At 43.3% G+C, this 25,854-nt stretch overlaps 1 protein-coding gene across 4 annotated transcripts; it reads right to left on the bottom strand.

The window, feature by feature from the left end:
• Nucleotides 1-630: 630 nt before the first annotated feature.
• Nucleotides 631-17,461, bottom strand: tead4 (TEA domain transcription factor 4). Of its 4 annotated transcripts, none has more exons than XM_077007041.1 (11): nucleotides 17,192-17,461; nucleotides 9,004-9,068; nucleotides 7,975-8,037; nucleotides 6,668-6,802; nucleotides 6,413-6,456; nucleotides 6,258-6,316; nucleotides 6,048-6,178; nucleotides 5,680-5,853; nucleotides 2,956-3,096; nucleotides 2,460-2,612; nucleotides 631-1,876 (listed from the first exon to the last, which is right to left on the bottom strand). In XM_077007041.1, the coding sequence occupies exons 4-11, from the start codon at nucleotides 6,767-6,769 to the stop codon at nucleotides 1,763-1,765; spliced, it is 918 nt and encodes a 305-aa protein (XP_076863156.1). In that variant the 5' UTR covers nucleotides 6,770-6,802; nucleotides 7,975-8,037; nucleotides 9,004-9,068; nucleotides 17,192-17,461; the 3' UTR covers nucleotides 631-1,762. The 4 variants fall into 4 exon arrangements, with proteins under 4 accessions (XP_076863156.1, XP_076863155.1, XP_076863154.1 ...); XM_077007040.1 differs by having other exon boundaries at nucleotides 6,668-6,807; nucleotides 7,976-8,037; nucleotides 17,185-17,316; XM_077007039.1 differs by having other exon boundaries at nucleotides 17,185-17,315.
• Between the last annotated feature and the right edge of the window lie 8,393 nt (nucleotides 17,462-25,854).

The raw sequence follows: 25,854 nt of genomic DNA, 5'->3' as shown, positions 1-25,854 counted from the left end.
TGATACAAACTGATCCAAACTGAAGTGATACGATATTGAACGTGTAGTTTTTGCAGCATGTTCCATTAATAAAGAGTAGACTGATGTACAAATGTGTATGCTGTCTTCTTCTGGGATTACATAATGAAGCTTGTGTGAATGTTGTAAAAGAACCTATATGTAAACATGATGTAGTTATTGTCAACTAGAGAAAAAAAAATCATGAATGCTTCATACTGTGTTTTGTAGTCTGTAAGATGGTTGCAACACAAGCTACAAGCAATCAGCACTGTAACACTGTGGTGTGCAGCATGTGCTTTGGTGAGCTACATTTATCAGGATTTCAGAATGCTGTGCACCACCATCTTCAGTCCACTAGGTGGCAATATTGCTGTATAGCCAGGTCCGATCAAGAGCATACCAATCCATGTTTTACACATGTTCCTTTTTAGAGTTTTTTTTTCCTTTCAACTCAAACATTAACAAACACATCATATATCTTTTCAAGAGCTGAGTTTGCTGACATTGCTCTAAATGTTTAAATAACTAAACACTTTCCAAAGCAAGGTCGTTTCAGTTTACTAAATAAGACCAAGGCCTGTATCATTCTATTTTTCTTCCTGTCTGTAAGGTAGGAATGAAGAAGTTAAATCATTTCAGAGGCTGCCACACTCTCTTTATTTCATCTCTCACATCAATTTGTTATTTTGCAGATTCAGCTTCCTCGCTCACAAGGACAGACTCAAATGAAGGAATCTGTTGTCAAGTATTGATATGCACAGTTGCACGTTTATTTCCCAGTTTCTTTTGTGCAGACTCAGTCTTTCTTTGCGTCTGCTTCTGCAGATGTAAAAGAGTTCATTCAGGAAAGAAGATGGCATGCTCGTCTCCCCTCCCGCGCTGGAGATGGCAGATATGACATAACAAAGTGGGATCAAACGGTGTAAGCCGGGGTCCGCCAGCTGTGTTCCTGGAGGCCCCGCTGCACAGGTGCCTGGTTCCCGCTCTAACACTGAGCTCAGGAGGGACTTCATCATCAGCTCACGCTCACGCAGGCAGGTTACAGCAGGAAACCCACTTCACTGTGAAGGAGGGCCTCCGACACTCCATGTCATTCACATATTGGACTATTTCCTGCATCTGTTTGTTTGTTTGTTTGCTTGTTTATTTGTGTTTACATTTTTTAATTAAAGCAACATTTTGATATTTGTCTAAAAATGGCAAAAATATTGTATAATCAATATTATTAAGAACTGGGCCAAATATGACTTATATTTCAGTGTAGAATACCCTTTTAACTCCACCGTGGAGTCTGCAACTGATGTATACATCTTTGGTCACTATGTGACCACCAGTCTTAGCGCTACCCATGCAATCATGTAAAAAGACACTATAACGAACACTCAAGAGTAAAATTAGATTAAAGAGGACAAGAAAAAGAATTCATGCAATGTCCTGCCATCATAAGTTCAATTATACAAAGGAAAAACAGAGATCACAAACGCCTGTCACATTTGCACAGTGACCTTTCACCCTTCTATAACATTCCAACTGTGGTTCCGATTCCAGAGGGTTTCAGTAGCAAAGCCTCTCCTGTTCCTGCCTTGGGGCAAGCCGTGCTGTGGGGTCCTTCATTCCCATGTGCTCGTCATCCCTGACTGGACGGCGGGAGACTGGAGCTGCAGTCAGTATGGGGTGCTGTGGTGGTGGTGGTGGTTCGAGCTGTAGTAGTAGTAGTTGTAGTGGTAAAAGCAGGGCTGGATCCTGGGGTTGGGTTTTGTTATCAGTCTTTGACCAGTCTGTAGATATGATGCTGGGCACCATGTTCGCTGGTCGATACTTCAAATACATACGCCACGCATAGCAAAGTCTCCAGTGTGTCTCGGTTCGTAACAACCTGAGGCAGAAAGTCAGACAGAGGTGGAGAGGGAAAGACAAAGACAGACAGACAGACAGACAGACAGACGTGAAGTCTCTTGGTCTGAACATCGTGACGAGTGGAGCTCACTCTCCAGAGTTTACTTACAGAAACGAACAAGCCATCAATCTGTGACGCGAGAAGCCTCTCTATGCATTGCATGTGTGCGTGCATTCTCGCCCATGTGTGTTTGTGTCACTCAGCATCAATCTGGCCTAAATCAGACCACTGAGAACACATTCAGGTCCATGAGTGACTCTTCTATGCCGCTCATTTGGGGCTCAGTAGATCATTGTCCTAAACTTGCAGTGAGTAGGCGGAGGCCGACACAGTGAACGCCACTGTTCTACAACTGTTGTTAGAAACACACTGTTGCTGTGGCAATACCCTCATTTCCATCCAGCTCAATGCACTCCTCTCTGCATGGCTGACTCAGGGAGTCAAATGCCACACTTAAGGAGTTAGTTATTGATGAGGCAGAAGAACTCCTCATGGTGCTACAATATTTGCCCCTGGCCGTACACACACACACACACACACACACACACACACACACATTTACCTGTAGTATGGTGAAGTTCTCCAATACGCTGTTCATCATGTATTTCTCTGGGAGGTGTTTGAGTTTATGAATGAAGTTGATCATATATTCACACAGAGGGGACCTGTGGATTCTAAACACATATCGCCCGTTCTCAAACCGGGCATACTCTGTCTGTTGAGAGAAGAGGAAGAGAGAGATATTCCTCATTTTGGTAAACCTAATCAGAAGTAACATCATGCTGAGTATAAAGGTTCAGATATATTAGCCAATGTCAGGTAATGTAATTCTTTTGTGATTCATAAAAGCTTATACACCTTGAATAAATAGGTGCTAAAATCCATGAGCCTCAATGGATCTTTTATGATGTGACATCAAATTTGATAAAAAATTTCATTACAGTAATGTCTGGCTGCAGATAGGTGCATCTCTGCTAACCTGCTAATCTGGGCGCACCAACGCCACTGGCAATATCGCACTACATTTCTCCTCTGCTCCTCCTCCCATTGGCTCTTACCTCCACTTTCTCCACCACCTGCTTGCCGAAAGAGCAGACTTTAGTGGAGGAGGTGATGATCATGTTGTCAGAGCTCTCGTACTGGCTTGAGACACCATAGAAGAAGCTACTGTCGTCCTGGAGGTTCACGCTCAGGTCCGCCTGCATCAACACAGGGGGGGTTAATAGTCACAGGCTCACTGTCAGCGAGCCCATATGCAAGATCTGCTTTGCAGTGCAACAGGTGCACTGTGTCCTTTCAGCCGGGGCATCATTCAGACAGCGGGGGACCTAAATGGTGGCTATCAAACACATCTGTCTCCAGGCTTGCGCAATAACTGTTTTTGGGGGGGCGTGATTTATACCACAAACACACCAGGGTGGAGAGGAACAACATTTGCGACAACATGTGTTGTCCATAGGCTATAACCTCAAAGCCCCTTCTCAGCAAACATCTGCACACTGTCAAATCAGGCCTCAGATTCTGTCAGCCTTACTTCTTTGTCTTTAGCTTGCTGTCGTCCAGAGAGACATATGAATGTTAGTTGGAATTATAGTGCCAATTAGTATTCCAGAAAGCATGGAGTGACCTTGCACTAATGCATGAAGACCACAGTGACAGTGTCATTGGGAAAGACACCAATACCAATTCCAGTCTTGCTATGGTACCCATATGCCACTACGGTCCAATGCCGTTCCTCAGACCAACATGCGGCCCTTAAACACCAAGTTTCTGAAGCTTTTGGCAGCCATCTCTGTCATTTCATTATGGCAACAGCAAGTCTCACCAGCATAAGAAAGCTGTCTAAACAATGCCTGAACGATTAGCTAAGACGCTCCCTAAGGCTGGCCTAGTCCTTGTACACTTAGCATTGTCCACAAAGCCAGCCTGCATTACACTGCAGACCACCAGGCCGAACGACCTCAGACGACTCTGCCTCAATTTAACAAGTGGAACGTCACATATGAACATCTGGACATAAGGGGGCAATAAACTGCCCGTTCGGTAAGACGACCATATTTAGTAAAATTGGACGTTTTTGCTATAAGATGAAAATGTAAGTTGATCTGATAAGTTACAGTGGCTGTGGGGTGAGCTGCGCAGATCCATGGGTCATGTTCTCTGCAGTTCTGGCTCAAGAAAGCCATGTTCTGGCCCGTAAAGGAGCAAGCAGAAGGCAGGCTCACCTTTTCCCCTTTCACTCCCTGCTTCCTAATGCCCCATTATACCCCCCCGCTCCACCTCCTGCCTCCGCCCTCTCCACTCCCGTCCCTGTCCTTCGCCCTCCCTTATTCCCTCATTTATCTTCATTTCTCCGCTGAACTCGCGCTCCCCCGCTCTCTCTCTTTCTGCGAGGGAATTCATCCAATTACAATCAACATCCCGCAACGTCGCAAATCGCATTACGTCGCTCGGCTCCCTGTGTAACAATTTAGCACGGCCGCCTCAAATCCGATTCCACCAGCACTTCAAAAGCGGGAGGTGATCCGTTAGGACACGCCCGCGGGGCGCAGAGCGAGACGGCGGCCATAGCTGCTGTGGAAATTTAATCTAGAATGCCATAGCTTTGCAGGACCGCCAGGAGGCCTGTCAGCGTTGTCATGGCGACCCCTGCCTGCGGACGCCCAAGTCATGACCCATACTTATAAGTTTAAGGAACAGTGCTCATTTATGATAAAATTCTTAGGGCCAGTTTTCTCTACAAAGCCTAAAGCTAGCCCTGGATGAAAGACGGGTGAAATATGGGTGTGCGTTTGAGTCTAGGGCTTAACCCACATGTAGCCCAATATGTTAATCATGTGTTTGTCTCTCTCCTCACACCTGCTGTTCCCACCAGATCTTGTGAGGTCATAACAACAGACACTTTGAAGAGTGAAGAACCTCTTAGCAGCACTTCACATGGCTATCAACTTTTTTATCAGTCTAAGTTGCTTGCAGATATATAATTAATCAAACATGCAATGAATTCTAATTAATGTTATTAATCTGGATATAAGAGCTATTAGTGCTTTACAAAATTATATAACTTATATAACATTTATGATATTGCTATGTTGGGGTAGGTACATTGTGACTTCAGCCATAAAGGGCAACTGATGTATGTTGAAACAATACTGAGCTTAAATATTTCCTTCTAACCCTCATCAATCTGTCTGTCTGTCTGTCTATCTATCTATCTATCTATCTATCTATCTATCTATCTATCTATCTATCTATCTATCTACAGGCTGGAGGGCTCTATAAATAGACAGGTGCGTGTGGTGTTGGATGGTGTAACAGTGAGGGGGACAGGTGGTAAAGCTCAGATGTCTTCACTGAAAGAGTAGACCCTGTCACTCTCCCCGGCTCAAGGCCCCGAAGACCCACAGCATCAACAGCTCACTGGCCTCTCAGCTTATCCAATGTAGCGCAAACACTTTTGTACTAACACGTAACCATTCTGAACTAGGCTTAAACGTACTTAGCCAACACAATAAATGGTCACGTGTCAATGTTTCAGAAGTTGCCGGAGTGCACGGCAATTACGGGCCGTCCAGAGATTCATTAGGTCCAATTCACAGCTGCCACCGACTCATCTCTGAAAACCTCTTATGTCCTTTACGCTATCTGTAAGTCTGATAACCTGATAACCTGCACAACTGAAAATCAGACAGAGCAGAGATGAGTGTCAGTGGCCTTATCCAATCAACCTAAAGATTTCAGGGCCAGTTATTGACATACTAATGGTTTTTAATTGATCTCACCCAGAACTTGACAAGGAAGAACGCATTTGCCGGCCCTTTCTCGAATAACTCCTTCAGCCCGCCTTTCTTCTCAGGGAACTTGTCATAGATCTGCCGAATGTCCACAGCCTCCAGATAGGGGTCAGAGAACGTGGGGTTGGACTGACCAATGTGCACAAACAAGTGCTTATTAAACTGCACAGAACACAAGGGACACATTAAAGGAGACATTAGTGAATGAAGAAACTGTGCTTATCATTCTGTGTCTGATAAATGTAGCAATTGCATTTAACATTTCTCCATACAGGTCATTAACTGTTACCAATCAGTCTGAATTAGACATCTTTAGGCACCTCAGACATCTAACAAAGCTGAAAGAAGTTTCTCACATTTTCTGGGTCCTGTGGTTGCTCGAGAAAGGCAGAGAACTCCAACATACGCAGCTTGGAGCTGGCGATACTTCTGCCCTGCCAGGGAGGAGCACTAGGGGACATAGACAAACCTGAAGTGCTCTCGTAACCTGAGAAGGAGCAGGAGCAAACTTAGCAAAGTGATATATTTTTTATGTCTCATAAGACTAGTCGGAATACCACACAAACCTGTGATGGGTGGACCTGTGGTTTGCATGACATAGTTCTGTTGCGAAAATGGCTTGATGCTGAATGGAGAGAATAATCACAAACTTTATTTCCAAATGCTCTATGACATTTCTTAAAGGTTCAACTTTATTTTGTGCTTTGAAACTGTGACTTACTCCTCTGTAGGTGCAGCTTGACCTGGAATTGTGCCATGCCAAAACTAAAAGGAAATAAATGTGATCACCAATCGTCAGTGCACAATTAATTTGCACCTTATTCACAGAGTAATTGATAACCTGAACACTTGGCCAAACAAAAACTTTTCACATGTCTTTCCCTAGATAATCACCCATCCAAATTAAATTAAACTGTCAAGAAGTAGGAAAGGGGAATACAGATGAAGTCAGGTTAGCTTCTGGGACTGAACGCACCCCACCAGCAGCTGGGTAGGCAGGCCTTGGGAGCCCCTGCAGGGCCATCTTGTTCTGGAAGGCAGTAGCAGATATGATCTGAGCTGATGACATGTTAGCCATGCTCTGGAGTGCTTTGTCTTTGGCTGCCTGGTCCTGTCCAGAAAGAGAAGACAGTGGTGACATCACCAGAAGTCTAGATGGCACCACAATGCATTAAATGGGTAATGCTTGAATGAATTTCAGTGTACTAAATGCTCAAATGCTGAAGAGTCCAACTCCTGAAGAACTTAAAACATCTTTAATTATAATCTTATAGTAGATGAGATACTATAAGCATAAAGCAATATGTAGTGAGTATTTTACTTTTGTGTAGTTGTAGCTACAGGAGTACTTTGAAGAATCTTTAAGGATCTGAAGGTTCTTGCGTTCTGAAGAAGACTGCTGTTTGTGGGAGGCCATTGATGGCCTTTATTCCGAGTGTAAGGTCATGTCTCTTGCTGTATGGGATGGCGTCTGGGCGGGGAAGATTCAACTTTATGACCCTGGCAAAGTGTGGCTAGTGCTGACAAGCTGCCTATTACTCCTACAGTTCAAACCAAGCATTAGAACCTCCAGCAGTATGAAACTCCAGAGCTGTACCCCAACTAGAAAGCCCCGCCTCCCCACCGTCTGCCATTCTGGATCCTTAACTATGCTTTAAAGCCCATGTCAACAATCACTTCCAAAAAGCCATTGAAAACCTAAGAGCGATTCTGAATGAATACTTTCTAAATAATTCTTAATGAATAGTTACTCATCTAAAATGCTTAACTAATAATAATTTTAGAAGTAGTGCAGACTTGAGCCTAGATTTGGCCAGCGTGTGTGACACACAAAGACACAAAGTCGATGGCTTGGCTCAGCAGCTGTGGAGTCCTTGAAGCATGACAAGCCGACGCATTCTTCTGCCTTGACCGGACCAGCCCTGCAGGCACAGCTGAAATATGGGCATGTGCGTGTGTCTGTCACTGCTCTCAGTTTCAGAAATGCATTTAAAAGGCCTGTCAGTGGTAGCCTTGTGACTAGCTCCGGCTCTGACAGCTGGGCCACGGTGGCTGTCGGCCAGTGGGAGTGTGAAGGAACTTTACCGTGTGTTGAAAGACATTAAAGAGTGAATAGAAAGATAGGATCTACACGAGGTCAAACCCAGCCCCCGTGTGCTAGGTCAGAGGGTCATAGCATGTATTGGTACATGTTAAGTACGTATGCAAAACTGGTGAATTTAGTGACAGTGATGAAGGAGTGAAAATCTGGTAATGGGTGATTCGTCTCAGAAGTGCCACTACCTTCAGTTTCACCTGTATCTCCCGAGCTTTTCTCCGAGCTAGCACCTGGATATGACTGGACACCTACGCAAAACAACACTCTTTGAGTCAGTTGCTCAAAATTCAGTACATATGACAGTACATAGTAGATTTATCATATATATATTTTTTAAAGGCTGATGCAGAAAACCCGAGTGGTAACATTTACAGCAGGAATGAGCACATCATTTATAACCACACACTTGACAGAATTTTAAATCTCATCTGGCAGTAATGGAAAGATAATTGCCTTGCTAAGAAAGTGTCGTGGTCTGCCTAGAGCCTGCTTGTTCTTTTCCACAGCACCAGCAGGCTGTACTTTTGTAACTTGAGTAGATCTGAATATTCTATGTAGCTTGTGCTCTGTTCTACCCACATTTCCAAAATACCCAACTGACATGTCTACTCACTTTTTGGGAAGTCTGTTCTAATTAGTTTTTTTATGTGTTCGATCTCTCCCTCTGAAGCAGTGTCCCTGAAATCAAATTCCAGCATTCCCATGTCCAACCCTGCTTCTCCTTCGCTGTTGTCCCCCTCTGTGAGGGGGGGGGGGGGGGGGGGGGGGGGGGTGCTCAGCCCTCTCGTTTATGGTCAGCTCTGGATGAGATGGTGCAATATCAAATGCCAGGAGGAAAGCCATCAGATTCCTGACCCCTTCCAAACCCTGGGCAGCCAGCCCAGACGTGCCCCTGACCGTGACCTTGTGGTCTGGGAGAGGACGGCTGGCCGTTGCCCTAACGAGCCGGGCTACGTGAGGTGCTGAAGTGGTACACCGCTATCTGATCCAGCAGCATCTGCGTGTGGGTCCTCACGCGTTAAATCACACAGCCAGGCTCTGTTTCACCAGTCAGCCTCAGAGGGGCCAGATTTTCACACTCCCTCCACATTGTGGCTGGGACTTTAATTAAGATTAAAAAAATCTTGTCTGTTTGTTCATTCAATTGCTGACTGAGGTCATAGGTTATAACTTAAAATATAAGGTCAACGTATAACGTTAAGAGACTTTCTCACCTGTTTCCTAGTCCGCGTCTTTCCCGTTCTCAGTTTGATGTAGCGTGCTATTAGCTCATTCCGTCCTAGCAAAAGAAGCGGAATTCAGACTTTTAATATGCTGAATTCTGAGTGTTCCCCATTTCAGGTGGCAAAAACAGATGAACAAGCAATATGATCAGTATCCTCAGAGGTATACCAGGCACTGTACTATATGATTTTAGAAGCAGATGGTACAGCAGAGGGATGTTAGTAGCTGTTGAGGAAGTAGATATTTAAAGTTTAAATGTTTATTTAGCCAAACACATCAGAACATTCCTGAACCTCTTGGCTCCATTGTGTGTGTGTGTGTGCGCGCGCATGTGTGTGTGTGTGTTAAGCTGTGTCCAGCTGAATTTTAGTGCGGGTTATACCGCAACTGTTTATTTGAATACGATTGCGTAAGATTATCTCTTGGACATCTGTTAAAGTGTAGGAGAGATACACACAGAGAAAGTGGGAGACAAAAAGAAAGAGTGTGTGTGCGTGGGCATATGCGCACGCGTGTGTGTCTGAATGTATGCATAAGAGAGAAAGATAAAGACATATACAGCACCAAGTCATGACTGAGCCTGGCTGGGGGAAGCTGTGTGGTAGGTGGGGTGTGTGTCAATGTTTATGGAATATGCCAGTACTCCTGCCATAAATCTCAAGGCTTATTTCTCCAGCTGGGCTCCAGTTACCAGTCAGGATGGCTCTGAGCACTGGTCAGGTGGCCGCAGGTCCTTGCAAAACCCCTTCACTACCCACAGCACCTCTTGCGTCTCCCCCATCTGCTCGTCCCGTGGGTCTGCTTTATGGAGAAACCCGAGATGTGGAGTGACCTTGGGAAGGTGAAGTTCTGGGAGAAGGGCCTCCGAAGTTCTAGAATTGCTCTGGAGAGCGGGGTGTGGCGGGTGGCAACTCCTTCGACTGATCAGAAAGCAGTTGCACTTATTCTCTCTCAGTGATGAAGATTAGGATTTGGGTAGAGGAGGCTGATTTTATATGTATGGGAGACTCCCTCTCCATAGCGATGACAGTAGGGGGTGGGGGTGGGGTTGACCCAGCGAGGTGATCGGGTAGGAGATGAGCCCTCCTGGAGGGGGCGGGGGAGGGGGGTCTTCTGCCAAGCAATAACGAGACCGGATTCAGCTTGGAGACAAATCTGCCTGCTGGGGCTTTTTCCACTTCCACCGCTTCTCTGAAGCTCCACCAGGTCTCAGGTTCTCACAGAAGACGTTTGCACAGGTGCCAGTTTTCCATGAATCTGACTTTGATCCCTTATGATGATGACAGCATGACAGACTGAAAGAAGATAGTAAATCTTTCTGAAAAGATTGTAGGACATTCAAGATGTAAACAAGGAAAGGAAAGGCATGGGTTAAATACACAATGGATTGAGCTGCATTTGAAGTTAGATTTGATTCAGCTGTTATCTGAAGTGTATACACAACACATAATCCTTTTGAATGTAGCGTGTGATGATGTGATCAAAGCAAGGCTTTCACTGTTCACTCTTAAAACTACACACTCTAAACTAATATAAAACAATCACTCAACTTCTTCTCAAACCGTTCAGTTGGTGAATGACCTTCCTAAATCCTTTCAGAAAAAACAATTACTGGACAGTGACACAGTTTGATAACTACACAGTGACACAGTTTGATAACTGCAGTGACACACTTTGATAACTGCACAGTAACACAGTTTGATAACTGGACAGTGACACAGTTTGATAACTGCAGTGACACAGTTTGATAACTGCACAGTGACAGTTTCATAACTGCACAGTGACACACTTTGATAACTACACAGCGACACAATTTGATAACTACACAGTGACACACTTTGATAACTGCACAGTAACACAGTTTGATAACTGCAGTGACACAGTTTGATAACTGCACAGTGACAGTTTCATAACTGCACAGTGACACACTTTGATAACTACACAGCGACACAATTTGATAACTACACAGCGACACAATTTGATAACAGCACAGTGACACACTTTGATAACTGCACAGTGACACAGTGTTACACAGTGACAGCTTTTTTGGCTCTGTACTCAAGCCCATTGGATTTTAAATGATAGAGTGACTATAAGAATAAGGTGCAAAATGAATGCAAGTGAATGAAAGTTTTCTTTTTCTTGTTCATCTGTTACCAGCTAGTTTTCACAACAAGTGAATGGTAAGCACATGTCTCGTCTCTGAGATGCTTCTGCCTGCTTACTGGACCTCAGGATGACTGACAACTGCACAAGTAATTAACCAATACCAATGAACCCTGCTCCCCTGAAACGCAGTGTGTAGGGTATGTGATGGTTATGTGTTTCACATTGTATACATGTATTACTGCAGTAAATCTCTGATCTCACCGTGCACTTCTATTGCGTTACTCTTTAGAAAAGTATTCAGTGAATCATGAATCATGAAACATGTCAGTATAATTCAGTCTGATTACACTGGTATAATTCAGAAGAATTCCAAAGTCGGACCCAGCTAAATGCTGAATAAATAATAGTTTTAAAAAATTGTACAAATATTAGAGGTGTCAATTCCAGGTTCAGAGATTAAAAGTCATCACCAGGATTTTGCTCAGGCTTGCTGGATCGTGTTGATTCCACTAATTTTACCTAGCTTGCTAATTAGAAAATCTAGCAAGCTTGAGCAAAATCCTGGTGAGCACTTTTAATCTCTGAACCTGGAATTGACACCACTAACAAATATTGAAAAGGTATTACACTAATGTGAATGAAGGTTTGACAGTTTTATTTAGAGTATTGGCTGTATTTGTTTTTTTTTATTCCCTGTGGGTTTGTCAAGCCGCCTAAAACAGAAGCTAGTCGGAGAATTGAGGAGGCTAGACGGAGCGTGGAGAGAGAAACATCTGCTGTGGAAGGATGTAAATACAGACCGCACGTCTGGACTATACCTTTAACTACCCAGCCATAAGAATCACTACTTTGTTTACGCAGAGTAAGAGGTGAGAGAGAACAAAACAAACAGACAGAGGGGAAATGTCACGGCCAATATGAATCACAGCTGTGCTGTGTGTGTGTGTGTGTGTGTGTGTGTGTGTGTGTGTGTGTGTGTGTGTGTGTGTGTGTGTGTGTGTGTGTGTCATGCTGTCCACTGGGCCAAAGCCAGAAGCAGTCATTCATGTCTGAAGCACAATTTTGGGAGGGTGGATAGCATTGGCTACCTGAACCTTGTACACACACACCATCACAAGAAAAGGTCACAGAGGACAGAGTAGAGTCAGTGACATGCAAAGAAGTGTTACAGGCCCTATACCTCAATTATTCTAACCCCTTAAAAGCTCTCTGTCTCTCTCTGTCTCTCTCCATGCTAACCATGTCTCTTTCGAGGTCTCAGTGCCATCTCCCCTCCTCTCTCCTCCTCTGCACATTCCTCTCATTCCTAAGCTCTGAGCTCTCCTCACACTACGTCCAGCATCTGTTCAGCACAGAAGGAGGGGCAGCAAACACGCACACGCATGTTCAACAACACAGACACACGCTACATAGTTGTATAAACAGCCCAAAGTAGCCTGTGGCCTCAGACCCAGGCTCTAAAAATCACCACATGTGAAGGAGCACTTATTAAGAGCTCCTTTATAACCTCAGATGATGAGGAGAGCGGGTTATGAAATACACTTTTGATTGTGTATAGATACACACACATATTTCTATATATACCCTAAAAGGTATCAATATATACCCTAAAATGTAATGTGTGTGTGTGTGTGTGTGTGTGTGTGTGTGTGTGTGTGTGTGTGTGTGTGTGTGTGTGTGTGTGTGTGTGTGTGTGTGTGTGTGTGTGTGTGTGGCAAGGGAGAGGAAGCTACAGGGCAGGAGCTACATCTGTTGCCCATACGCTCTCCCAGGGTTGAGAGGCATATTAGGGTTTCAGGAATCTCAAGTCAGAGTGAGACTTCCTTTCTGACAGAACACAACATTGCACAGTGTCACGGGCTCCGGAGCGAACCAGCTGTCTAAGTGTGGTGTGTTTGTGTGTGAGTGGGTGTGTGTGTGTGTGTGTGTGTGTGTGTGTGTGTGTGTGTGTGTGTCCAGAACAATCCTGCATCTATTCAGATTTACTAATTCTTTCCCATGTTGCGGGGCAGGCAAAGGCAGGCTCAATAAAGAATCACAGTCAGCCGTGTAAAGGGGAGCTAAAATATGCATGATTAAACATCTGATATACACTGCTGGGTAATAATATGTTTGGTTAAACAGATCTAGTTGTCACTTAATAGAACATTAGCAATCATTAGTACTGTTTAACCACCTCACCTACAAACTTTGTATTCGCTAAGAACGACTGCAGAAGAGACATTCAACATTCATTCTGCAGTCGTTTGATTGCTCAACAGTTTTTACCAGTTGCACAATAATAAAGAGCTGAAGTCATGGACCATGTTGCTAGTCAAAAAGGCTTTGTGTCCAGAGGCTGGCATGTGGACACAAAGTTGTTCCCTGCCCAGACAGCTCAGTGTATCCACAGCCGTGGTGCTGACACTGAGGCTAGTAGATCTCTTATGATCCCTCGTGTCCTGCTGCCGCTGCTCACAGCCCAGTATATATTATACTATATTGTTAATCGGTGTACTTGAAGTATACCTTCACACACGAGGCATGAGGCCATCATTCTCCACAGATTCTCTCATTCTAATCTTATGGAGAGGATGTGGTTAAGTAGTTTGTTTTTTGCATTTCTACTACATGCTAAAACACTTTAAACAACATGCATCCGGTCAGCATACTCAATGGTACAAGTATCAAACAGAAATTGCATGATTTCTCTGTCAGTGTATATTTATACATGCTTCACATGTGTGTCTCCAAACCTCACAGCACTGGGTGTTGTATACATTTATGCTTATTAGTATATCTTTTGAAATCAGTGATAAGCTGCAGAGGAGTGTTGTCTGTCTTAATACTGCTGACCTATTTTCATACATTATCTGCTACATTGCACTTACAACTTTTTAACAACATTGCTTGTCAACACAATAAAGCAAATTCGAAAGAGACGGGAAAATATGAGAGAGTGTTTCAAAATTGAAAAATATATAATCTGACTGTTTCATTTGTTGAAGGTCACAGCAAAATTGTCTTCACAAAGAGAGAGAGAGCAGTTCTAATAAAACCAGATTGAAACATGAAGGTAACACACAGCAGGGACTGGTCCAGTGTGCCCAGCCCATGACAGACACACAGGAAAATAGACTGACAGAGAGAGCAGCACACAGCCAGTGTGACAGCCAGATAGACAAACAGATATATGAACCAGCAGCCATATAAACAGACAGACGGGGGAGAGACAAGTATCTGAGCTGGGCTATAAGCAGAATTACTGCTGCATTTCTTTGAAGGCTGTAATCACATGTACAACCAAAGGTCAGGAAGAAAGCTAAGGTTACGAGTGGACTAGCAGGCCTGCCCCATGTCAGCAACCTGAACAGCATCAGCCAGCTGCAGTGCATGGGTGTCGGCTCAGGGGTGGACCCAGCTGTACTTCACGGTTATGATGGGTGTGTGTGGTGTGTGTGTGTGTGTGTGTGTGGGGGGGGGGGGGGGGGGGGGGGGGGGTAAAAGAGAGAGAGAGAGAGAGAGAGAGAGAGAGAGAGAGAGAGCACTCATTAGAACTCATCCTCATGCAGACAAATCTGTCACTTAGCTGGTAAAGTTGGAGTCTAGGTGATGATTAAGCTGGTTTTTCCATCTCTCTCTCTCATAAGAAAACTAATTACAGACAGAACAAATAATAAGAAGTTAAGCTAAATATCACATTCTCTAAATATCACAATGACTGCTATTTTCTTCAGTGTCCCGTCGTGCTGATGGGAGCTTTTCTGTGAATGTAGAAATGCAGAGATGTTTGTTTTATGGTTTAAACTTGTGCGGTGTACTCCTGCGTGCTTATTCTAGCTTATTCTCTTCTTTCTTTCCTTGACAAGTTCCTCACAGGTGAAGTAGTCTATTATTTACTTCTCTTGCTGCTAAATGATTGGACGCCATTAAGCCATGGTTAATGTGTTTCCTCTCCACAGTTGGGTGTGTAATTTTATGGGGCAGGAGAGGGACTCGACTGGGTGAAAGCATTACAGTACGGCAGCCGTGGAAGCCAAGTAATGTTTTCGTTGGCAAAGCTTGTCACGTTTTAGCCCACCGCACCAAGAGCTAGATGATTTCCGTGACGCGACCTCACTTAACGAGATTATAACGAGAGATGAGTAGAGTGGCCAGAGAGTATGCAAAGAATTGTGGGAAAAAATGCCACAAATGTTTGAGGAAAAGTCGAAGATTTCTCCTCCACCGTAAAACGTAGTCTCCGGCAGGCGGAGGAATGCAGTCAGATGCACAGGGGTTTTCACGGTGGATACGGCCAGACGTGGAGGCAGCTTGCAGGGGTAAGAGGGCCAGTATTGCACCAGCAGGGGCAACTGTCCTGCACTGCTTAGGAGGACTGAGGAGGGTGGTCACTGATGCTGTGGTGTTGTGTTGAAGATGAGCTGTTGTGTTGCTGCATAGGGCAACATGAAGGCTGTAGCAGCACCAGACATCCCAAGATGTTATTTCAGAACTAAGGATTTCTGTTGGGAAGATCTGTGGGGTGAAACACTATCAATCAGGGCAACTATGGGACAGCGGGGTCAGTTTAGGTAAAGGCTTATCTCACTGAACTGGGAGGTTCATCGAGTCTTTGCTTCTCTCTCTCTCTCTCTCTCTCTCTCTCTCTCTCTCTCTCTCTCTCTCATATCATAAATCTAGCTATGTCTACAGGGTTGAGCTAGTTGGAAGAGGAGCAGCTGAAGGTGACCTGAAGGTCACACACTCACAAACACACACTGACTGCCTGGAAGTGACTGTTGTGAGCCAGAGAGTGGTGTGTGTGTGTGTGTGTGTGTGTGTGTGTGTGTGTGTGTGTGTGTGTGTGTGTGTGTGTGTGTGTGTGTGTGTGTGTGTGTGTGTGTTGTGTGAGTGTGTGTGTGTGTGTGTGTGTGTGTGTGTGTGTGTGTGTGTGTGTGTGTGTGTTGTGTGAGTGTGTGTGTGTTTGTGTGTGTGTTTTTGTGTGTATGTCTGTATTGGGGGGGTGCATGTAGGCATAGGGCAGAAGACAGGTGCAGACCCAAGACTGGCTTTCTTCCCCTGATGTTTATCCGCCCCCCCTCTCCCCTCCCCCCCATCATCGCACATGCTCAAAGGGTAAACGTCTATTCTGGTCTCCAGTTACAGCCACGTTGCCTTGAACCCTGAGCTCGGGCCGAGCACATGCCATTCCTCACACTCCATGACGCGCCCTTTCCTCTGTTCACCCCCCACATCACTCCCTCAACCCCACGCCTGGGGGAGGACGAGGGCAATAGAACCACCCCCAGATCTGCCCCCGATGCCCCGCACCTGCCGACACTTCTCCAGTGGTCCTGCTCCAGGCTTTATGCAGTTAGCATTAGCTCATACTGAGGCCCAAGGGACACAGGCCAAAGAAGAGGGCGGTGTGCGATGACAGATCGTGTCTGACGGAAGGCCCAGCGCGCGCACACACACACACACACACACACACACACGTCCAAACACATCCTCCCTCTCCCCCTCCTCCTCTCCACCCCTTCTACCCGTCCCTCTGGCCAGGGCGAAAGTCCTTCCGCTGGCCCTTATCAAACCCCAACTGCCCATCAGCAACTCATCTGTTATCGGTCCGTCCATCGACAGCTCACACACAAGACATTTATAGCAAAAGATACAGTCTCTATTTCTGTTATGTGTAGCTCATATGAAGAAATTAAGACACACAGGCTCATCGCTGCTCTCCCTGTGATTTGTTAACTGCTGGCGTAGATAAAATGTAAATAAAAAATAAAAATCTAAGGGTCATATGACAGGTTTATAGAAGCACAAATGAAATGGATTTAATTTTGGATATGCTGTTGAAAACTGGAGCTGCTTGAGAGGCCAGACAGAGAGGGGAGGAATGGACGGCCAGCAAGGTCAAGAAGAGACAGGAGACACACGAGGTGGTAGACGGACACAGATCTGCTTCAGGTCAAATCTGCGTCATTAGTCAGACTCTCAGACGCTCTGGGAGACACACTCGCACTCCATGTGACAGATAAGAAGGAGGAGGCGGGACACACGGGACAGTCGGGACAGGCGGGACAGGCGTACCGTACATCTTGCCTTCGTCTGAGAGGATGATCTTGCGACGGCCGCAGGGCGGGTAGATAGCCAACGCCTCCTGGAAGCTCTGCTCGATGTCGGGACTCCATACTCCCTCTGCGTCGTTCTCCAGAGGTTTGTCCAAGGTTTCACTCAGCTCCTCACTGGCGCCCCCCGGAGAGGGGGCCGATACCCACTCCGCAGACAGGGTGGTGGCGGGCGGGTACAGGGTAGATGTGATGGAGGGGCGGGTCACCAAGGCGGGGGGAGGGGATCGTGGGTGGAGGTCCACCTAGCCAGAGAGGATAGGTGACTAATCCTGAGAACAAGGATGAAAAGCTACAAGTTAAACAAAATCCAAAGATGTTCATATGATAAAACATTCCCATCATTCCCCAATACATAATTTCTTTAAGTTCACTACATCACACTAGTAGTAGTGGATCAATCTTATACATCAGAGACGAGAATTACTCTAGAACACCAGTAAGCTACAGTCTTGAGTGGGGGCTTCGATTGAGGGATTGTGTCAGTGGCAAGACCATTGCATATATCCTGAGATAAATTAATATCTCAGGATATAAATAGTTGGAAAAAGCTGATAATTTTTTTTTTTTTTTATTGAGAAACTGCAAAAGAGTTTAATAGCTACATAGTCCCCCTTGTGCTCGGAATTTTATGGGATGCCTGCCTCAAATCAAATCTGATGGGAAAAGGTCTGATAACATCTAAAGTGCTGTCTGATAATACAAATTACGTGATGCATGCAATTAAACCAGGCGGTAGTGGTGAAAATCATGGTGCTAATGGCATCTTCTGCTGAGCCTTTCAAAGGCTGAAAGAGACCCAGTTTTCAGAGAAGAGAAGAGAAGAGAAGAAGAGAAGAGAAGAGAAGAAGAGAAGAGAAGAGAAGAGAAGAAGAGAAGAGAAGAGAAGAGAAGAGAAGAAGAGAAGAGAAGAGAAGAGAATTTGCAATCACCTCTAAATATTAGCTTTACATCCTTGTTTGATCTCTATCCTTAGGCCAATCTCTGAAATTGACTTATTTTTTTATGCGTTCTGTCATCAAGCCAATTTTCCAGACATTTTGTTAGATAATAAAACTGAATGCACATTAAACTTAGATGACAGATAATTGTCTTGGGACCAATTAATTATCTTTACCATTTTGGGAAAATACTTATAATTCCCATCTAACATCAATAAAATCCAGGATAACAGTGCCTACACATAGCAGAGTATGTCTGGTGACTGGTGATCACATCATTTGTCCAAAGGCCCAGAGCTACTAGTGTGACTACTGCAGCTTCACGTCACTTTAGGGCATACGAGTACATCCTGATGCACAATCTAAAAAAGAAAGCGCTTTCAAAATCATGAAGTGCTCAGAAAGCATATTTGAAATGTGTCCAGGGGTATTACTTGTGAATGTTAGAACTGAATGTTAGCCACTTTTGTTTTCAAATAATTCTTATTATGCAAAGACAATTGTGTGTGTCTGAGGGTATGGGTTAAAAACTGTAGATAGATAGATAGATACATAGACCTCATAAACCTTTAAACAAGTGTGTGTGTGTGTGTGTGTGTGTGTGTGTGTGTGTGTGTGTGTGTGTGTGTGTGTGTGTGTGTGTGTGTGTGTGTGTCCATATGTGTGACAATGAGTGTGTGAGTGTTCATGTACGGGAACAGGAAGGCTGGTGAGTTGCAGTGTGTCATGTCTGTGTGATTCAGTGGATCTTCTCCTTCCTCTGAGACCACTCACAGAGCTCCAGCCTCCACACCGTCCTGATCTGGGATCACTGCAACAGGCAACAGTGCCGGCTACACCCTTAAAACACACACTACACTCTATCAACTGACCATGCTCTGGGTCCAGGTTATAAGACTTCATATAAGTGCCATAGAAGTTCCATATTCAAGTCACTGCAGCCTACTAGAGATCAAACTCACACGGGGACACAAAAAATGTGAACACATATGAACACACACACATATTCTCACTCTGTCTCTCTCTCTCTCTCTCTCTCTCTCTCTCTCTCTCTTTCTCTCTCTCTCTCTCTCTCTCTCTCTCTCTCTCTCTCTCTCTCTCTCTCTCTCTCACACACACACACACACACAAAGTACAATTTGTCTATTCAGAAGTGACAGACCCGTCATGTTATAGTCACAGTCAGATCACTTGGTCAGGCCTAAGAAGAAAATGAGGACTTTATCGCAGAAAACCTTCACCAACACACACACACAAACACACAAACACACACACGCACACGCACACGCACACACACACACACACACACACACACACACACACACACACACACACACACACACATATATATATATACAGTGATCACCATGAACAGTAAGGGTTGTGTATAAACTGATAAACTGAAACAAATGCAAAATACAGATTTACTGCAATTCCATATGTCACCATGTCTTAATTCACAGAAAATGTCAACTTGTTGGGGGAAAAAACTGTTCAACTGTAAATGGGGCCAACTCAGGCTTGATCAGTTCTATGACAACAGATTGTGCAAAAAAGCCTAATTGTTTCAATAGTTTTCAATAGATCTAAAATCTGGAGAGGTACAACCAGAGCTCTGTGGTTTAACCTCCACTCCTTTATGTGAAGCTGGAGTTAATGGGGAGAGCTGTGGCTACAATGGGAGGACCAAAAATGATATTTGTGTTTTGTACAATATAAAGATAGTGTTTTTATGACACATAATACTGTGAAATCTGTTAAACTTTAACAGGACATGTAATGTAACACAAGTGTATAAACTCCAGCATGGAGATTCTGATTTATATAGACCCATCAGATTGGTTATAAATTGTTGGTGTGGTGTTGTTAAGGTGTGAAAGAGCAGGGTTAATTATCCTAACCTCAAAGCGGTGCCATCTCTCTCTCTCACTATCTTTTTCTCTCTCTCTCTCTCTCACACACACACAATGGGAACTCAATGGGAGTTCATTCAGCACTGCTGACTTGAGTAGGACCCTTAAAACTCAGTAACTTTGACAGCCAGACCTTCTCTTGAATTGTGTCAAACCTATTAATGAGATACAGGTGTGCAGAGCTGTATGCAGGTGTCACTCCACAGCCTGGAGAAGAAAAATGGGCTCTGGTGGATTTTCATGACCTTCTGACATTCTGAGAACAACCAAATCATATTTGCTATATCATAGTTTTTAGTATTTAATTACCTATTTGAGCAGTCATGATCCTCCTTTAAAACATATCTTTCTGAAGACACTTGCTATTGTGTTGCCTTCTTGACCCAAACATTCTGCTAACAACATGCATCACATCAGTAATGAACATATGTACACACACACACACACACACACACACACACACACACACACACACACACACACACACACACACACACACACACACACACACACACACACACACACACACACTCTCAAAGAGATCCAACCCAAACCTGAGGTCTAGTTCCTATGCACCTCCACCCTGCAGCTCCACCCTGCACCTTCACCCTCCAGCTCCACCCTGCAGCTCCACCCTGCACCTTCACCCTGCCCCTTCATCTCCACCCTGTACCTCCACCCTGCAGCTCCACCCTGTACCTTCACCCTGCACCTCCACCCTGCCCCTCCACCTCCACCCTGTACCTTCAACCTGCACCTCCACCCTGCACCTTCAACCTGCAGCTCCACCCTGCACGTCCACCCTCGACTCTGAAGCTCCACCCTGCACCCTCCACCTCCACCCTGCAGTTCCACCCTGTACCTTCACCCTGCACCAGAGCCGGAATGGCTATTCGGGAGATTCGGGAGGATTCCCGATGGGCCGGCTCATGTCAATCTAGTTTGGGCCGATTGGGAGGGAAAAATAATTTTAGGCCGGATTTGGGGATGAAACTCCCGGGCTGAAAAAGGGGCTCACTCCGGCCCTGCCCTGTACCTGCACCTCCACCCTGCAGCTTCACCCTGAACCTTCACACTATACCTCCACCCTGCACCCTCACCTCCACCCTCACCTCCACCCTGCATAGGTCCATGTCCTTTCCTTTCTCCTGCAGCAAGCATACACCTCATCTTCCCACAAACACACACTCCAAACAACTAACATAAAATGTTTTAGGATTCCAAATTATCCAAACCAATGTTTTGCAGCACATACTTTTAGTCGTAATTTTTATTATTATTAGACGTTTTCAATACTGCATACTAGCTGTAACAAAACAGAACCTTCCCGCTCTTTCAGTTTACACAGAGGGCTAACGTTGCTAATCCTTCCTCATTAACACGTTAACCCACCAGATCATGACAACTTTTTTTACTTCGTTAAGTCAAGTAAAATAAAAACTATGAGAACACAACGATAGTATGTTGCACATTAGCTAAGCCACCCAAGGGACAGAGAATAAATGTGAAAATATAAAAACTAAATGAACTCCAGTGCGTGTGAACACATTAGGCCTATGTGGTAATATTCACACCTGACGAGGTTCATGACATCCAAATGCTGTTATAAGCGAGCTGCTTGGGCTTTGGCGGCCACAGAACTAACGTCTTGAGCAGGTTCGGGCTTCCTCCACCTGTTGGCCCAGTGAACAGAACCCCGTACGGGAGTAGAGCCATGACCTCGCTCTCTACACCCAACCCGTTACTCAGTTCGACCCCAATAACATATACCCTTCGCTCTCTAAATCACTACAGCAGTACTACATGTTTTAATACACACTCGGAAAGACTTCTTAAGGTAAATGTCTAGTGAAACATGTCGGCTATATTGTTGTACTATATTATTGTGTTGTGCTGATGAAAAACTATTAGTCCAGCTAATAAAATAAGATAAGAATAAGGTTAAAGTTAATAAAACTGAAATAAAGTGAATTTTGCTTACACATTATTAAAAAAGAATTATTTGCTTACAAGTGCTTACGATTATTAATGTTGGTGATGGTAATAAATGATGTTATCCCTGTTACTGTTACTCGCACAAAAATAATTTGACTACATCACCCTACAGCTAGTAGCCTACTGATGTCTGGACTCTCTCTCTCTCTCTCTCTCTCTCTTTGTGTGTGTGTGTGTGTGTGTGTGTGTGTGTGTGTGTGTGTGTGTGCGTGTGTGTGTGTGTGTGTACACGCACACACACACCTGTACATTGTCGTCACTACGCCTGTGGTTATTAGATAATATTTACACGTTTATTAATAACTTTTGTTAACGGAATCATTCACTCCACAATTCATAGTTGCAAACCCGCCGATCTAATATGTAGGATGATTTTAATTCCATGCCACAGACGTGTTATTACTTTTTTTAAAGTTCCGGGGTATATGCAGGAAGTATCTACGCTAGCAAAGCAAGGATTAGGAGGAATTCCGAAAAACTTTCAGAAATGTCAAATATTTTACAAGAATTACAAGTAAATAACGGTACGCGCTGCTAGGCGTGTTCACCCGGTGTTGTGAACATGTTTAGGAAAAACTCATTTTCTTGTGAGTACATTACTTAGAAAAAAAACATGTGCTTTCAAATAATTTCTGAACTGAATAATATTTCAAAAACACACTTACCTCCTAAAAGATAATAACCTGGGGAAATAATTATGGCGGGCGTCTTTCATTGAACGATAAAGCCAGGCGGAATACTGAAGTATTTCGTCCTTTTGACGGAGCAGCTTGAAGCGCAAGCAAGGGTGGAATTTCAGGAATTGGCCGTGGTATGATTGTACAGGCAGGAGAGGGGGAGAGAGGGACGAGAGGAAAGAGAAGGAGGGAGGACGTAATGAGGGAGGGGGGTAGAGGGGAGGGTCTGCCTCCGAAAAGGAAAAGGAACGGTCTTGATGTAGATGGGAGAGCAACACGACCACAAGAGTCATCGGCATACTTGTTGCACATCCTCCACAATAACCTGGTGGACACTAGAAAAGTTGACTTTCAAATGTTCTTCTCTGATTAACATACAGTGATTTGGCACGACTGTTGAAGTTTAGCGTTTCGTCATACAGTTCATAAATTGAAACATTATGTTATGTCATAGTGTATGATGGGGAAAAAAGTGGCATAAACGTAGGGTAGATATTTGATGTCGTTTAGCAATTTGCCTAATTTAAATTTAGCTTCTGTATGTTTTTTTAAGAAGAAGGTAAAATTGAATGAATGAAAGATGATGCCTAATCCTTTAATAATCACTGTCACTGTGCTCCATACTTTCCAATAGATGTCATGTCAGCTGTAGGCGTCATGTGTAGCAGACTCGACATTGATACCAAGATCAAATGGCTTGCATTAAGATGGAAGTCTAAAGTTATCATCTTCATAGCCTTAGATGAGTTCTTGATTGACCAGATTCATTTTTAACATTCACAGCACTATTAAATAAGTTTCTAAATATGTTTACAAGCCAGTAACAAAAATATTTACAGCATGTATTAAACACAACAGGCTAAAACATTTGAGTCTGTGCTTGGGTGATTTTATGTGGCAACTGATATGTTAAATCAATTTGAATGATATTTACTCGATAGTTGTTTGAATTTATAAAAATTCTAATCTAATTTCAATTTATGCAAGGTATTCAGTTTGCCCAAATTTAAAGGAAACTAGGACAAAAGTCATGATTTCAGGTTCTCTGGGCAAAAAGATTTTGCAGCATGTATTATTATCAAATTCCCCTCTAACCAATCAGAAAATACTTCCAGCCATTAGCAGAGCAGACTGTCCCTACAATGATATTGTGGACCATATATCACATGAAGATGGTACTTTCAACTTGATCAAACATTTAATACTGGTAAAGCTCTAACCCATTCAAAGATTCACACAGCAAACCAGCATATATGAGAAACTTAATTAAGCTTGCAAAACATCTATGATAATGACCTCTTAAACAGGAATATCATTGTACACACGTGTATGTAGTAATATATAATTGTGTTTAGCTGCAATATGGCCTGATCAAAAGTAAAAATCAAAGGGAATTTGAAGTATAAAAGCTGTGTGACTAGATGAGGTGAGGGAATTATTCACTTGAACCCCATCAGTCTTCTGACAAACAGATTACAGGTTTCCAAATGGAATAAAGCCCTCTGAGGTCTGCTCTGGAAAAATCATACAAGGGAAGTCAGTTACAGCGTTACCCAGACAACAAATACTGGTGTTTTCTTGCATTTGATAATCCCAGCATTCCTGAGATTCCTAGTAACATGTTACTAAATGGTGGATCACTATTCTTCATCAGAATACCAAATATTAATACAAGAAATAATAGATTCCAAAATAAAAGTTACAATAACTGCAATACCACATCAACATCAATAATATTAATAATACTAATAATAATACTACTACTAATAATAATAATAATAATAATAATAATAATAATACTTTTGAATGCTGTCTTTTTTAGACTGTCCAAATGCCAGGTTGTGGTGTTATGCAACACTAGTAGAATAATGTTCTGTCAACAGAGGAGTAAAATAAAACTTTTACGTAAATGTCCAAAGATTTATGTTTTGAGAAAACACACCATCTCATACCAAACTGAAACCCTTGTTTTGAATACGACGGTGGGTGGAGATAGTGGTTTAGTGCTATAAAATATTGGAAGAATTTCAGGGAATCTGCAATTTAAATTTAATGATGGTTGGATCACACAGCACGATGATGATCCAAAAGATAGGAATAAATCCCCAAAACATGATTTACACAGATACTCCATTAAAAAAAAATTACAATCTCAGTACCACAAACACTGAGTTGTGATTTGAGGGGGACTGCTGAAGATATAAAAAAAAAACTGAAACAATTTTGTTTCGTCTATACAGCCAAATTGTCATCAAAACATCAAACCACCTCATGATGGAATCGCAGACACTGAAAGCATTTGGTTAAAGTTATTGCCAATATACAGGCTAAAATGATAAGGATTCATATATTCCATTAATGACCATTTGTACACCATAGATACATCAATATAAAATGCTGTGCTGTTCCTGAATTAAGCATGTCTTTATTCATCTTTATGATGTGTATAAAGATCAGGTTATATTTTAATAACCATTAATGCAGAAAACAAACATGTTACCATGATGGTTCCTCTTGTTATTTGTGAATTTGAGTGTTATGTCAGAAACTGTTCTTTGGCTCTGTGTACTTGATCATGAACTTTCACAAGCTGTTGGCATTACACTGATTTAGTTCACAGGGCCTTTGTCACTGGCTGGTTTGAAAAAAAAATGTTTTGTTTCTAATGCTTGTTTTATGGAGACACAACTCTGAAACACTGAGGACTTTGTCCTCGTTTCAGTTTGAAACTGAATTGTCAAAACTGAATTTGGCAACTTGAATAAGAAATTTGAAATTTGAGTTTCTTGAACTGAAAATCAAATCACCTAAATGAACTTTCACAAGCTGTTGGCATTACACTGATTTAGTTCACAGGGCCTTTGTCACTGGCTGGTTTGAAAAAAAAATGTTTTGTTTCTAATGCTTGTTTTATGGAGACACAACTCTGAAACACTGAGGACTTTGTCCTCGTTTCAGTTTGAAACTGAATTGTCAAAACTGAATTTGGCAACTTGAATAAGAAATTTGAAATTTGAGTTTCTTGAACTGAAAATCAAATCACCTAAATCACCACTGTCAAATATTATGTTCATGATTTGAAAATTCAGATTATGTCCAGTAAATACTTTC

Source organism: Brachyhypopomus gauderio, chromosome 5 (genome assembly GCF_052324685.1).
Source record: "Brachyhypopomus gauderio isolate BG-103 chromosome 5, BGAUD_0.2, whole genome shotgun sequence".
In the NCBI taxonomy this organism is placed as follows: Eukaryota; Metazoa; Chordata; class Actinopteri; order Gymnotiformes; family Hypopomidae; genus Brachyhypopomus; species Brachyhypopomus gauderio.
The sequence above is the reverse complement of the archived record's forward strand: the minus strand, read 5'-3'. Positions and strand labels throughout refer to the sequence as shown.